The 16,136-nt window shown below is 38.8% G+C and overlaps 1 protein-coding gene across 4 annotated transcripts in view; it reads left to right on the top strand.

Moving 5' to 3' along the window:
• The window catches only part of OCRL (OCRL inositol polyphosphate-5-phosphatase), a 70,186-nt gene that overhangs the window by 22,045 nt on the left and 32,005 nt on the right, over nucleotides 1-16,136 (top strand). For 3 of the 4 annotated variants that reach the window (XM_073227848.1, XM_073227846.1, XM_073227845.1), the window contains exons 3-7: nucleotides 6,145-6,183; nucleotides 13,824-13,934; nucleotides 14,353-14,442; nucleotides 15,109-15,229; nucleotides 15,317-15,478. In XM_073227848.1, the coding sequence (XP_073083949.1) occupies nucleotides 15,141-15,229; nucleotides 15,317-15,478 (251 nt within the window). In that variant the 5' untranslated portion in view covers nucleotides 6,145-6,183; nucleotides 13,824-13,934; nucleotides 14,353-14,442; nucleotides 15,109-15,140. Of the gene's footprint in view, nucleotides 1-6,144; nucleotides 6,184-7,766; nucleotides 7,912-13,823; nucleotides 13,935-14,352; nucleotides 14,443-15,108; nucleotides 15,230-15,316; nucleotides 15,479-16,136 lie in introns of all 4 variants that reach the window. The other variant, XM_073227847.1, reaches the window with a different exon arrangement.

Genomic DNA, 16,136 nt, shown 5'->3' with positions numbered 1-16,136 from the left:
CTTTTTGATGCAATTGTGAATGGAATTGTTTTCCTGATTGCTCTTTCTATTAGTTCATTGTTAGTGTATAGGAAAGCTACAGATTTCTGTGTGTTAATTTTGTATCCTGCAACTTTGCTGTATTCCAGTATCAGTTCTAGTAGTTTGGGAGTGGAGTCTTTAGGGTTTTTTATGTACAATATCATGTCATCTGCAAATAGTGACAGTTTAACTTCTTCTTTACCAATTTGATTCCTTGTATTTCTTTGTTTTGTCTAATTGCTGTGGCTAGGACCTCCAGTACTGTGTTGAATAACAGTGGGGAGAGTGAGCATCCCTGTCTTGTTCCCGATCTCAGAGGAAAAGCTTTCAGCTTCTCACTGTTCAGTGTGATGGTGGCTGTGGGTTTATCATCTATGGTCTTTATTATGTTGAGTTACTTGCACTCTATGCCCTTTTTGTTGAGACTTTTTATCATGAATGGATGTTGTATTTTGTCGAATGCTTTTTCAGCATCTATGGAGATGATCGTGTGGTTTTTGTCCTTCTTTTTGTTTATGTTGTGGATGATGTTGATGGATTTTCAGGTGTTGTACCGTCCTTGCATCCCTGGAATGAATCCCACTTGGTCATGATGTATGATCCTTTTGATGCGTTTTTGAATTCGGTTTGCTAATATTTTGTTGAGTATTTTTGCATCTACGTTCATCAGGGATATTGGTCTGTAATTTTCTTTTTTGGTGGGGTCTTTGCCTGCTTTTAGTATTAGGGTGATGTTGGCTTCATAGAATGAGTTTTGGAGTATTCCCTCCTCTTCTATTTTTTGGAAGACTTTAAGGAGAATGGGTATTATGTCTTCTCTGTATGTCTGATAAAATTCTGAGGTAAATCCATCTGACCCGGGGGTTTTGTTCCTGGGTAGTTTTTTGATTACCGCTTCAGTTTTGTGGCTGGTAATTGGTTTGTTTAGGTTTTCTGTTTCTTCCTTTGTCAGCCTTGGAAGGTTGTATTTTTCTAGGAAGTTGTCCATTTCTTCTAGGTTTTTCAGCTTGTTAGTATATAGGTTTTCATAGTATTCTCTCATAATTCTTTGTATTTCTGTGGGGTCCATCGTGACTTTTCCTTTCTCGTTTCTGATTCTGTTGATCTGTGTTGATTCTCTTTTTCTCTTAATAAGTCTGGTTAGAGGTTTATCTATTTTGTTTATGTTCTCAAAGAACCACCTCTTGGTTTCATTGATTTTTTTCTATTGTTTTATTCTTCTCAATTTTATTTATTTCTTCTCTGATCTTTATTATGTCCCTCCTTCTGCTGACTTTAGGCCTCATTTGTTCTTCTTTTTCCATTTAGGGTAATTGTGTCTTTAGAGTATTCATGTGGGATTGTTCTTCCTTCTTTAAATAGGCCTGGATTGCTATATACTTTCCTCTTATAACTGCTTTTGCTGTGTCCCACAGAAGTTGTGGCTTTGTGTTGTTGTTGTCATTTGTTTCCATATATTGCTTGATCTCTATTTTGATTTGGTCATTGATCCATTGATTATTTAGGAGCATGTTGTTGAGCCTCCATGTGTTTGTGAGCCTTTTTGCTTTCTTTGTACAATTTATTTCTAGTTTTATACCTTTGTGGTCCGAGAAGTTGGTTGGTAGGATTTCAATCTTTCTGAATTTACTGAGGCTCTTTTTGTGGCCTAGTATGTGGTCTGTTCTGGAGAATGTTCCATGTGCACTTGAGAAGAATGTGTATCCTGCTGCTTTTGCGTGTAGAGTTCTATAGATGTCTGTTAGGTCCATCTGTTCTACTGTGTTGTTCAGTGCCTCTGTGTCCTTACTTATTTTCTGTCTGGTGGATCTGTCCTTTGGAGTGGGTGGTGTGTTGAAGTCTCCTAAAATGAATGCATTGCATTCTATTTTCTCCTTTAATATCTGTTAGTATCTGTTTCACGTATGTTGATGCTCCTATATTGGGTGCATATATATTTATAATGGTTATATCCTCTTGTTAGATTGACCCCTTTATCATTATATAATATCCTTCTTTACCTCTTATTACTTTCTTTGTTTTGAAGTGTATTTTGTCTGATAGTAGTACTGGAACACCTGCTTTTTTCTCCCTGTTGTTTGCATGAAATATCTTTTTCCATCCCTTGACTTTTAGTCTGTGCATGTCTTTGGGTTTGTGGTGAGTCTCTTGTAAGCAGCAGATAAATGTGTCTTGCTTTTTTATCCATTCCATTACTCTGTGTCTTTTGATTGGTGCATTCAGTCCATTTACATTTAGGGTGATTATTGAAAGATATGTAGTTATTGCCATTGCAGGCTTTAGATTCGTGATTACCAAAGGTTCAAGGTTAGCTTCTTTACTATCTACTGTCTAACTTAACTCACTTATTGAGCTATTATAAACACAGTCTGATGATTCTTTATTTCTCTCCCTTCTTATTCTTCCTCCTCCATTCTTTGTATGTTAGGTTGGTTTTTTTTTGTGCTCTTTTGTGTTTCCTTTTACTGCTTTTGTGGGTAGTTGATTTTATTTTTTGCCTTTAGTTAGTATTTGATTGTTCCGCTTTCTTTGCTGTGATTTTATTTTCTCTGGTGACATCTGTTTAGCTTTAGGAGTGCTTCCATCTAGAGCAGTCCCTCTAAAGTACCCTGTAAAGGTGGTTTGTGGGAGGCAAATTCCTTCAACTTTTGCTTGTCTGGGAATTGTTTAATCCCTCCTTCATATTTAAGTGATGATCATGCTGGATACAGTATCCTTGGTTCAAGGCTGTTCTGTTTCATTGCATTAAATATATCATGCCCTTCTCTTCTGGCCTGTAAGGTGTCTGCTGAGAAGTCTGATGATAACCTGATGGGTTTTCCTTTGTAAGTGACCTTTTTTCTCTCTCTGGCTGCCTTTAATACTCTGTTCTTGTCCTTGATCTTTGCCATTTTAATTATTATGTGTCTTGGTGTTGTCCTCCTTGTGTCCCTTGTGTTTGGAGTTCTGTGTGCCTCTGTGGTCTGAGAGGCTATTTCCTCCCCCAGTTTGGGGAAGTTTTCAGCAATTACTTCTTCAAAGACACTTTCCCTTTTTCTCTCTCCTTCTGGTATCCCTATAATGCAGATATTGTTCCATTTCGATTGGTCACATAGTTCTCTTAATATTCTTTCTTTCCTGGAGATCCTTTTTTCTCTCTCTGTGTCAGCTTCTCTGCGTTCCTGTTCTCTGATTTGTATTCCATCAATGGCCTCTTGCATCTCATCCATTCTGCTTTTAAGTCCTTCCAGAGATTGTTTTATTTCTGTATTCTCCCTCCTTAGCTCTTGAATATTTCTCTGTATGTCCATCAGCATGGTTATGACCTTTATTTTGAATTCTTTTTCAGGAAGATTGGTTAGGTCTGTCTCCCCAGGTTCCCTCTCAGGGGAGGATGTCAGTGTGATTCCGGTCTGAAACAAATTGTTCAGCCTTTTCATGGCGATGGGCAGATGGTGCATGTGTCAGCTGGGAGAACAAAATCCCTTCCTGCTTGCTCCTCGCATTCCTCTCCTTGAAGAACGGCGACCCCTAGCGGCTTGTGCTGGGCAGTTGGGCACAAAGTGGGTCTCTGGTTCTTGCCCAGCCGCTGTGGAGTAAGCTCCGCAGTTGCTGTGGGCATGGCCGGTCTCAGGCTGCTTCTCTGCTATGGCAGGGCTGTGCCAGAGGGGAAACTTACGGGAGGCTGTTTATCACCATGAGGGGCCTCAGAGCTGCGCTGCCTCCCAGGGGGTTATGGCGCCCAGAGTTCCCCAGGATTCCCACCTGCTGGGCTGAGTGTGCTGGGATGCTTCTATCCAGGTGTGAGGCCCCTGTCCCTTTAAGACTTTCAAAAGGCACTTGCTTTTCTTTTGTCCCAGGCCGCCGGCTACCGGGACCCGCTCGCAGATTTTACTGTTCTGTTTCCCTAGTATCCAGCACACCACGCACTGTGTGTCTGTTCTCCCAGTGTGGATGGCTAGGGCTGGGTATTTAGCAGTCCTGGGCTCCCTCTCCCTCTCTGCTCTGACTCCTCTCCTCCTTCCGGGGAGCTGGGGTGGGGGTGTTGCTTCGGTCCCGCTGGGTCACGGCTTGTATTTTACCCCCTTCTCGAGGGGCTCAGTTCTCACAGATGTAGATGTAGCCTGGCTGTTGTCCTGTATCTTCTAGTCTCTCTTTTAGGAATAGTTGTATTTGTTGTATTTTAAAAACTATATATGTTTTTGGGAGGAGATTTCCGCTGTCCTACTCACACCACCATCTTGGCTCCTCCCCTACAGTGAACTTTTTTGATCACAAAAGTAATATATACACTGTAAAAAGTTTGGAAAGAACAGCAAAGTATAAAGAAAATAAGCAAATTTCCATCCTTCATAGATAAACACCTAACATTTTCCTTTTTTCTATAAATGTAACTTTTAGGGTGGGTGGGACTCTTACTATATGCAGTTGTTTGTCTGCTCTCCATGCCATCACATTATTAGTGCTTTTCCATGCTATCAGTATCTGTATACTGTTCCATTTTATGATTGGCCCATAATGTAATTATTCCCCCATGTTTGATATTTGTGTTATTTTTTGCTAGTGTAAATAGTAATGTGATGAACATCTCTGCACATATATCTTCCTGCACATCTGTTATTTCCTTAGGGTGTATTCCTGTAAGAAATACTAAATGGGTATGACTTTTTAAGACAGCACATATTGAGAATTAGAAATACCCTTAGTGACTAGTATCCACATTGTATAGAGGAATGACATCATAGCCCTTTAGCCTGCCCTGTGTGAGAGAGCCGTATTAAACAAGGCACCTGCATGCTGTAGTAAGTTGCTGTGGTCACCTCCCTTTTCATGGTATGGCACCCTTTGTTACACAACCAGCCCCCTTTAAGGGGGAGAAAAGCCAAAGAACATGACTTTGGATAAGTGTACTGTTGGCTCTGTACCCTTTTGTACTACCTTCTAGAGTCTCCTTTACCCTGTTCCTCTTACTTAGTATTGTTTTTAGTAGGAAATGAGACAGCTTGTTAGATTGGAATCTAGGAAAATGTGTGTGTGCACACAGGTAGTTCCCCATGACAAAGGAAGTTACCTCCTCGAGTTTTCACATCCATTCTGTTTCCCGACCTGTGTATCTATTTTGAAAAGTCTGTAACTACTCAGGCTTTAAAGAATTAAAGTTACTGAAGAACAATGGTGAACACATAATACCTGTGTCCTGATACCCTGTTGCCCTTTAACTTCATTGGAGTATGGAGGCTATTTTCTAATATTAGACAACGTAGTCCCTTACCAGTTTCTTCTGTTGTACCTGAATAGTAGAGCCAAATACACAATCCAGGCTTGTGAGGGAGCTCGAAAAGGCTGAGACTACTACATCTGGTCAAGGTAGATCCAGGCTAGTCCCAGGGAATTAGTACCCAGGGTTTGGCAAGCCAGGAGTTTCTGGCAGAGTGCTGGTGGCCAAATCCAGGGAGGTCAGAGAGAAAGAGATGGGTTGGGTCTAGACATTAGAAGTAAGAAAGCAAGTCCAGGAGAGCCACTGGGAAAAAAGAGAACTCTGAACTCTGAAACTATGCTTTGCCCTGTTTTATACTTAATTATTGGGTGTGGTAGACCTTGGAACCACAGGTATGGTAGCCTGAAGGTAAAGAACTTCAAGTATTCTCTGCTCTTATGGGGGGGCAGGGGCAAAGGTAATGAGCTCACTGGGAAATTTTAAGAGACTATATTTGAGTTAAAGTAATTTGACTCTAGGCCTTTGGGTTCATTTCCTTGGCTTTTTATAAGAATTATCTAAATGACATGGTTAGATTATATTAAATCAGCCTGGTACAATTGAGAGGTATTAAACTCACCTTCCCTTGAATTAACATTCTTATATTCCCTGTTGCTGTTGTTCCTTCATTTGCTTTGAGGCATTCCATTTGGCTACTTGTTCAGTTCATTTTTCTTCTGGTTCAATGGCTCAAAATCTTTAGAACCTAGTGCTATTAAAATCCTTTTAAAAAAATGCTGAACAAAAAAAGCAAAGGATTTTTAATGTGTTCTGAGACTGAGGAGTGGTCATTGAGAGAAGCAGTTCTTTAGTTATGCATATACTTTTTTTGGCTGTAATGAATATTTTTCTCTTTCCTAATCCTATTCTTTCTTCTTTTCCCTCAGAAGCAGAAGAAACTCTTTTGATTGATATAGCTTCAAACAGTGAGTATCTTTCTGAATGGAGCTGATGTTCATTAAACAGATACTTACTCAGATACCCACTATATTTAAGACACCTTTTTGGCAATCTTTTATCTTACCACCTCATCCTGTACTCTCCAGTTTCTTAAGACAGCCACACAAATTAGCATCTTCTCCCAACAAAATTTAGGCTAAGCATAAGAAAAAGCAGGTGGCTGGCAAGAATCTTTAAAAATTGAAAATATGATCTGCTTTTCTAACGCTGAATTTCTTTAGGCTACCAGTATTGTTGCTATCAGTTAAATCATTTCTGTGGAGTTGAAAATTGTAGGAAGGGCCATAAAATGTTTAGCACACATAAGGTTTAAGAGTGTTTTTATGTTTGTTTTTTTAACTGCTATTATGTTTTAAGCTATTTTTTTCTCATGGCTTTTTATTTTTGCATGTTCAATCATAATGTTTTCCTTTATTTGTTGTGTTATTTTGGGAGGCTAGAGTCCCTCTTGTACCTGGGATACCTTGCTGGTCCCAGGCATTCCTTTTGTTTCTTAAGATAATTTTGATCTTTTAGTCTCATCTCTTCAAGGCATCCTTTTATCAGGGAGAACACGGTCTTCTTAATGTTTCTGTTCTCATTTTTATCTGTGAAGCAAATTGTCACTGACTTACTGTGCAAGCTGTTCTCTATCATCTGATTGAACTGTGTAATGGGGAGGAGAGAACAAGCACTTGAATGCTACCGTGACTACCCTGTGGTTGCTATGGAAGAGAGTATGGGACCACATGAATGTAAATCAAACCCAAAGGGTTGCCTTATCTCTTGGTTGAGTCTTTCAATGAGTGGGGCGTGGCCCTTAGCTTGGGGCTATGGGTTACACATAATTTTGTTTAGGCACAGTCCTTGTCCTTGCCACTGTTAATTTGTACTGAACAGTTTAGGTAGACTTTTTTACTGGTTGGGGTCATATTCTTTTCGTTGGTCATGGGTTTTGGAATCTTTAAGTGCTGATCATGAAAGGCTAAGTAAACCCAGCTGCTGGCTTCTAGTGCAAGTATCCAAGACAGCAAATAACTCAGTATTTATGTCTTATTGTGCTTAGAAAGGAGAAAGCAAAAATAACACTAAAAAAGCAAAATTTGAGCAAAGGCAGTCAGCAGCAACTGACATTGTTGCTGAAATAAGATACTGACATGTCCCCTTCTAGCTGTGGAAATAGGTGTTTGATCCAAAGCTGAAAAGTAGAACTGAGCTGTGCCTTTTCTCTTATAAACACCTAATTTATGGCAGTAGTTTTTTTTGCCTCTCCTGCATAGAAATTAGCCATGCGTTGCTCTTTCCAGAGGTAAGGTGGATTGTAGAGGGGGGAAATAGTTCAGTAACCAGTTAAATAAAACCCTTTGTTATTTCTGCTCAGTCAGTAGTATTTGCACTGAAATTAGATTTTGTCTTGATCCTTGGGCTTCATACACAAATCCTTAGAGCACAGTATGTTGCAGGATGAAGACCCTGGGTTTGTTAGGCAGGCCTGATTTTAATGTAAATACTGATTTTCCCATTGCATGAATGTTGATTTTAAATGTTCTTAATTTTTTTCTAATTATAGGGGTAATCATATCTTCATTATATACAATTTGAAAAATTTAGAAAAGTTTAAAGTATCAAATTAAAATTATGCTCCTGCAATCAAGAGATCACCACTGTAGGAAATATTTTTATATATCTCCTTCCAGGCTTTTATTTGTTTTTACGTAAGTGGAATCCTCATTTTTATCTTGCATTTTTCATTTAACATTATATTGTGACCTTTTCTTTGTCATTTAAAAGTATTTAAAAATGTGATATTTAATAATATTTCACCATAGGTGTGTGCCCAATTTTGTTAAATCATTTAACTCCTTTATAAGATTAAGTCACTGTCAGGAACGTGGTATATCTTTACTTATTCAGGTCCTTCTCTCAGTAACATTTTGTAGTTTCTTCATATATATCATAAAGTATTTTATGGGGGATTATTTTTGTTTGCTGCTGTTGTCTGTGGAACCTTTTTTCTCTTCTGATTGCTCATTACAAGTATATGGAGTAGCTATTGCATTTTAGATATTTATCTTTTATCTAGCCACTTCACAGAAATTTATTTTTAGTGTTTTTGGCTGTTCCTTTTGTTTTTTGGTTTTAATAGACAGCCCTAGTCATATGCAAATAACTTTGTCTTCTTTCTAATAGCTATAACTATTAGTTTTGCTTCACATCTCATTACATCAACAAGAATTTTGAGACCAATGTCAAATAATGATAATCCTTGCTTAGCTCCTGATTTCAGTGAGAATGACTCAAGTGCTTTATTGTTGAGGATATCTTTATTGATTTGACAAGGATTTTTAAAGAACTGTATTAAGAAATTACATTTATTTCAAGTTTGTGTGGTTTTTAAAATCATGACTGTATGTTGAATTTTATCAAATGTCTTTATACTATTTATAGAGATGGTTATATTGTTGTTCCTTATTTGATCTATTGATGGACTGTATTATACTAATTTCCTAATATTAAACCCTCCCTTATTTATTCATTATTCAACAAATATTTGTTGAGTGTCTTATATTTACCAGGCACTGTTCTGTGTAATGCAGGCTCAATCACTGCTTCTCCTGCTTTTTTTCTTGCTTCTGTGCTGTTTGGTACTAGTGTGACATAGATGCCTACAATCCATTAATTCAGTCTAAAAATACACGAATGTCTTTTATAGGACAGGCACTGTGCTAGCTAGTCTCTAGGGATATATAGCAGAAAGCAGTATAGTCATGTTACTTCATGAAAATTAATGCAGAAAACAGACTTTATCACATAAGATATAGATAATTACATAATTGAAATTTTAATAAATTTCTGTCAAGGAAAAATACAAAGAGTTTTTTTTTTGGTATCATTAATCTACAGTTACATGAAGAATATTATGTTTATTAGACTCCCACCATCACCAAGTCCCCCCCACAAACCCCATCATAGTCACTGTCCATCAGCGTAGTAAGATGCAGTAGAATCACTACTTGTCTTCTCTGTGTTCCACGGCCCTCCCTGTGCCCCCCCACATTATACATGCTAATCGTAATGCCCCCTTTCTTTTTCCCCTGCCTAATCCCTCCCTTCCCACCCATCCTCCCCAATCCCTTTCCCTTTGGTAACTGGGTTCTGTGTTTCTGCTGCTGTCTTGTTCCTTCAGTTTTTTCTTTGTTCTTATACTCCACAGATGAGTGAAATCATTTGGTACTTGTCTTTCTCTGCCTGGCTTATTTCACTGAGCATAATACCCTCTAGCTCCATCCATGTTGTTGCAAATGGTAGGATTTGTTTTCTTCTTATGGCTGAATAATATTACATTGTGTATTGGTACCACATCTTCTTTATCCATTCATCTACTGATGGACACTTACATTGCTTCCATTTCTTGGCTATTGTAAATTGTGATGTGATAAACATTGGGGTGCATATGTCTTTTTCAAATTGGGCTGCTGTATTCTTAGGGTAAATTCCTAGAAGTGGAATTCCTGGGTCAAATGGTATTTCTACTTTTAGTTTTCTGAGGAACCTCCATACTGCTTTCCACATGGTTGAACTAATTTACATTCCCACCAGCAGTATAGGAGGGTTCCCCTTTCTCCACATCCTCACCAACATTTGTTGTTGTTTGTCTTTTGGATATTGGCCATCCTAACTGGTATGAGGTGTTATCTCATTGTGGTTTTAATTTGCATTTATTTAATGATTAACAATGTGGAGCGTCTTTTCATGTTCCTGTTGGCCATCTGAATTTCTTCTTTGGAGAATTGTCTGTTCATATCCTCTGTGCATTTTTTAATCGGGTTATTTGCTTTTTGGGTGTTGAGGCCTGTGAGTTCTTTATATATTATTTTGGATCTCAACCCTTTGTTGGATGAGTCGTTTACAAATATATTCTCCCATACTGTAGGATGCCTTTTTCTTCTGCTTATGGTGTGCTTTGCTGTACAGAAGCTTTTTACTTTGATGTAGTCCCATTTGCTAATTTTTGCTTTTGTTTCCCTTGCCCAAGGAGATGCATTCAAGAAAAAGTTGCTCATGTTTAAATTCAAGAGATTTTTGCCTATGCTTTCTTTTAAGTGTTTTATGGTTTCAAAACTTACATTCAGGTCTTTGATCCATTTTGAGTTTACTTTTGTGTATGGGGTTAGACAATAATCCAGTTTCATTCTCTTACATGTAGCTGTCCAGTTTTGCCAACACCAGATGCTGAAGAGGCTGTCATTTCCCCATTGTATATCCATGGCTCCTTTATTGTATACGAATTGACCATATATGCTTGTGTTTATATCTGGGCTCTCTATTCTGTTCCATTGATCTTTGGGTCTGTTCTTTTGCCAGTACGAAATTGTTTTGATTACTGTGGCTTTTTAGTAGAACTTAAAATTAGCCTAATAACCCCAGCTTTGTTCTTCTTTCTCAGGATTGCTTTGACTATTGGGGGTCTTTTGTGGTTCTATATGAATTTTAGAACTATTTGTAGAACACCATAATTTAATGTAATGCTGATGGGAAGGAGCCTAAGAAAAGGAGAGGTTAAAGCTATTGGGGGAAGGCATCTAGGGAATGACTGAGTATAAGACTCCTGAGAGTATCAGAGGGGTTGTAATTCAAAGAGAAGGTGGTTTTTGATAGGAAGGCTCCTCTTCCTTGTATCAGAAGGAAATGGAGAAGATGAATACAACTACAGGTAGGTTTCCATGTGATGGCTTCCATTTTCTCTGAAGTATGAAGTTGAAGCAATATGCTTGGAATGAGAGGGTTTGAGGAGGGGGGATCCAAATTGAGGATAAATGAGAAGTTGTAAAATAGTTGTTTCAGATAGTAGTGGATGATTAGCTAACTATGGAAACCGAGATTGCTTCCTATCATAGAGGGCCCAGTTGAGATTAGCAGTCAACTTATAATGATAGGTCTGTATGCACTGTGTGTGTTTACTTTCCTCTGGTGTGCGTGTATACTTGTTCCCTCTGGTTGCTGTGATTTATAAGTACAGAGAAGGCAGTTAGTCGGATTTCACAGAGTTGGAAGTTAGCCAGGCAGATGCTATGGAAGAACAGAGTGGAAGGCAATTCTGGGCTTTTGCAACAGAGTATAATGATGGCATCAGTTTGATAAAAAGGGAAGTGAAAGCAGGTGAGAGCAGATGGATGCTGAGAAAGTGGACGGCTCAATGTGCTGGAGGTTCCCATATAAGCAAGTAAGTTGAAAGGAGTAACAGGTCAAAGTGGGGTATTCAAATTAGAGATTTATGAGGTGATGGAAATGCTCAGGCTATAACTGAGGGAGTCTCAAGAGGGACTGCGGGGGATAGTGGCTCAGATGGAAGGGGCAAGGTTATTGGATGAAGCTGAAGTTGTCGAGTGGGTTTTCTGTGCTAATTTTGCAGGGACCCAAAGTTAAGGCAGGAGTTTGAATGGAGAGGGTGTTATGAGTCAGGTATTGAATCCTGTATTCAGAAGTTTCTGGAAGGATGATTCATGATCTCATGGGTAAAGGAAGGGAAGAAGCAGCCTAGTAGGTGAACCTCAAAGAAGAAAAGGTTTGTCCTGAGAGAGGAGAATAGGGAATGATCTGGAAATGGCATTAGGACAGATAAGGACACCAGTCTTAAATTAGAAAGGGTGTTAGAGACTATAAACAGCCTCCACTCAGAGGGTTGCAGGGGAAGTGCTACTCTCAGGGACCAGCCAATCTGCAGGTGACTCTGATTTTCAATCTGGATGCACATTAGAATCACTTGGGGAGTATTTTGAAAACTACCAGTACTTGGGTTTCACCCCCAGACATTCTGTTTTATTGGCCTTGGGTATGGCCAAAGTGTCAGTACTTTTTAAGTGTCCCTGGCAATTATAATGCACCCCTAGAAAACTACCGAGAGATGCAGAGAATGTTCAGAGGAAAAATTGAGGCTTTAGGAGTGTTTGCTGATCACAAAGAGGCCAGAGGATTTGAGGTGGGAGAAAAGTAGAAGGTTCGGTCATGGGATCATTTGTCTTTTCCCACACAACATGGTAAGAGAGCATCTAATGTTACTTTGTAAGCACTTTCTGGAATTTTTCTGCCCATTAAATGGGTTGGTTTCTTATATTTGCTAAAATATATTTTTCAAGGATTCTGGGAGAGAGGATATGTATTCTTGTTTTAAGTTTATATCAGATAGAAACTGGTCCTTTTTATTTTTTTCTACTTTTAATATAAATTATCTGAGAAAGGAAGGACTTGATTATGTCTTCTATCTTCAAGGCTGTTCTTAATTGACAGCCTTTATTCATGCCCACACTTTTTCTCCTTACAGTGGCACCCCCATTAATTTTCTTATCTCTGGTTCATTAGGTTGCCTTCTTTTTCATTTTTTTCTCTATTTTTATCTCTTTTCTTTTTCTGATCACTTCATCTATGAAGATAGAAACTTAAGGAAATACAAAGGAAGAAAAAGAGATTTAAAGGTCCAGAAGTGGATTTCCACCATAAGAAACTAGGATTTCCATTTCCTTTTCTCATCTTTTTGTTATTTACAGATGTGAAAGACTCCAGTTCGACAGTCATTTATTAAATGCCTTCTGTCTAAGAAGTCTGACCTCATTGTCACCAGTAAAGCAAGCGACCATTCCAGTTTGCCCGGTACTTCCCCGATCTTAGCTTTGAAAGTCCTGAAAGTTTTGAGAGCACTGAGAAGCCCCTCAGTCCCAGACAAGGCCGGGAGACCATCATATGTGTTGTGTTGAATAACCTGTATGTGCAGTTGAATAACCTATAAGCTCTCAAGGAGCTTATAGTTTCCATGGGCATGAGGAAGCACTATATGTAGTACATGAGTTAAAATAAGCATATAAACAAGTTCATAAGTTTCCTGGATCACCATATCCAGACAATTGATACAGATGAAACTGAAGGGCATCAGAAAAAGGGAGACAGTATGTTATATACATAGGAGACTAAAGTCCTAGATAAGCTGCTAATTATGTTGTTTTCCAATTGACAGTACTGAAACAAGACCACTCCTGGACATAGGTCATTATATTGCCTTTGTAAGTCTACTCAAGGCATACTTTTTTCACATGAGGTAATGAGGTATAGATGCTTCTTTGCAGAATAATTCAAACCAGTCCCACTATTCTTTTCTTTTTTAATTAATTTGTAAATGCAATTGCAAAGGTAGACTCTGTACCTAGGAACAAACCTTCCTATTTCCTTTAATCTGTCATGCTTCAGATACTCTTAATATATGATCTGGATTTGAAATAGTAGGAATTTCCATCTGGGAGATAGGAGGGAGGGTGTTTGGGGAATTGATCTTCTACAAGAATTTGGAGGTCCCTGAATTGACATCTGAGAGATCTAGCAGAACGTAGGAAACTATTTTAGTTGTGTATCACATCATTATATTGGGTGGCTTATTGACACAGTTCATCCACTTGGGAAATCTATTCCTTCTCTGCGTTCCCCCTACCACTATCACCACATTGAATCCCCTGATCCTGTAGAAATGCTTCCTACGTTAGAGGTCCACACCTTCTATTAAACTGACAAGTTGAGAATATGACTCCAAGAGAACATTGTGTTCTGTAGATGTATGTGTACGGGTTTTAATTCTTTTTAGGTGGCTGCAAAATTCGAGTTCAGGGGGACTGGACCAGAGAGCGCCGCTTTGAAATCCCTGATGAAGAACACTGTTTGAAGTTCCTCTCAGAGGTCCTTGCTGCTCAGGAAGGTAACTCAAGACTCAGCAGTTTTCTTTTTACTATTTGAATGGAAGCAAAACTCTGACATGCTAATACAGAGGCAAGCAGCCATTAGCAAAGTACCTCATCCCTTGAGTCTGGATAGCTGAGTTTTTTTCTTCAGGAATGAACCTAGAAGTAGATTAGGGAATAACTCTATTTAGCTTTAAGGACACTGAGCCCTTTTCCAGAATCTTCATTGTCATATCATGGACAGCTTACTGCAGACTGTAATCTTCCATCTGCCCCCAGATGATACCAGAGCTGCCCTCATTTTCTCAGTTTCTTCCTTTACATTGAAGAATGCTGCTGGCATTTGAAGAGCGCTGAATGAATGGCATTTGGTTATCATAAATCCCACTCAATGAAGGGCTCCCCAGTTTCTGACAGTGACTCTTCTCTCTCCAGCTCAGTCACAACTTACTGTTCCAGAGCAAAAGGAGTCGTCCAGTTGGTACCAGAAATTAGAGACTAAGGACAAACCTTCAGTTTTTTCAGGTACTGAGAAAAGATTCTTTCTCCCCTAGTTGCTATGATCACTGCAGTCAATAGATTTTATCTGGACAGATAAGATAATGTGGGATTAATGTCATTATCAGACACCTTCTCTTATAGAGTGATTTTATTGAGTCCATGCCCACTCATTAATGTCCACTCCTAATCTTTTCTGTGGCATGTTAGCTCTTCAGGAGCCGCTTAGCAGTATGGTAAAAAGTGCAGGCTTCAGGGCCACACTGCTTGGGATTGAACCCCAGGTCTACAACTTACTAGCTATATGACCTTGGTCAAGTTACTCAACAATTCTGAGCTTCCATTTCTTTTTCTGTAACATGGGAAGATTTTAGTAGTAGTGACCTTATGAAGTCTTTGTGACAATTAAGAGAGATAATGATAGAATCCCTTACTATAAACCAGGCATTGTGCTAAGTCTTCAATAAATGTTAGCTATTATTATTCAGGTTCCAAATTAATGTAACTTATTATTGTTGTGGTTAATATGTCAGGTGATTCAAGGACAGACATGCTTTTCCCCCCAATCTTAAGTTATCACTATCCTTATGATACCTTTCTGTTTGGTAACACCATTGAGCAAAGCCCTATGTATCCTGGATAAGTTGGATCTGATCTTTCTCCTCCTTTGACTCTGGGTTCTATGTCCTTCAGGGCCTCTTGGATTTGAGGATAATTTTTCATCTATGAATTTGGACAAGAAAATAAATTCACAAAATCAGCCTATGGGGAGTCATCGGGAACCCCCACCCCCACCCCCTTCAGTGAATAGAATGTAAGTCCTATGTCAAAATATATTTCCCACGTAGAAGACTTTTCTATTTTAGGCAGTTTCTGTTTTGAATTTCTCATTATTTGCCAGGCCTCCACGTGACAAAGAAGCTTCTAACAAGGAACAGCCCAAAGTGACCAACACAATGCGGAAGCTCTTTGTACCAAATACCCAGTCTGGGCAGCGGGAGGGTCTCATCAAACATATCCTGGCAAAACGAGAGAAAGAATATGTCAACATTCAGACTTTCAGGTTAGTCTCTCTTCTGCTTACTGAGGTGTAGCAGAAAATGGCCTTTCAATATTTAAGGTATTAGTTTAATTAGCTTAATTAAAAATCAAAGCATAATAAAAAAGAATGGTCAGCTGATTTAAGCCTCCGGCTCTATGCTGGTCAATAACATGTGTATCCAAAGTAATGCAAATGCTACAATTTACCTAGGATTTTCTAACTACTAATGATACCACAGCTACTAATGGTTCTATCCACTTGGAGAACCAAATCAAACTCACACATACTAGAGAATTCTCCCCTCGTACATTCCATAAGCAAGTATGTTTATCTGGCTGAATTTTTTCCCACCAATATTGGAAAACTGAAGTCTACCATTACCACTAGATCTTAATGGAACTTACTTTTAAGTTAACGAAAGAAAGTTGTACCCAAATCCTCTTGATTGGGAGGTCTGTCTTGGATTCTTTCCTCTGTATTATAGTTTTCATATCACCTTTACTTGTTGATGTCTTCTTTTCTGGACCCAATATGTGTGGCATGTGGTGTGGTATGATTATGGCATGTATCCTAATGCGCAAAGCAGCAGCACTTTTCTTTGTTATGTACTCTTAGAGTCCAAGATTCCAGTCCCATCTGTCCCATTATGCCTCATTTATTCTAATTCAATCACAACTAT

This window comes from Manis javanica, chromosome X (assembly GCF_040802235.1).
Source record: "Manis javanica isolate MJ-LG chromosome X, MJ_LKY, whole genome shotgun sequence".
NCBI classification, from domain to species: domain Eukaryota; kingdom Metazoa; phylum Chordata; class Mammalia; order Pholidota; family Manidae; genus Manis; species Manis javanica.
The sequence above is the reverse complement of the archived record's forward strand: the minus strand, read 5'-3'. Positions and strand labels throughout refer to the sequence as shown.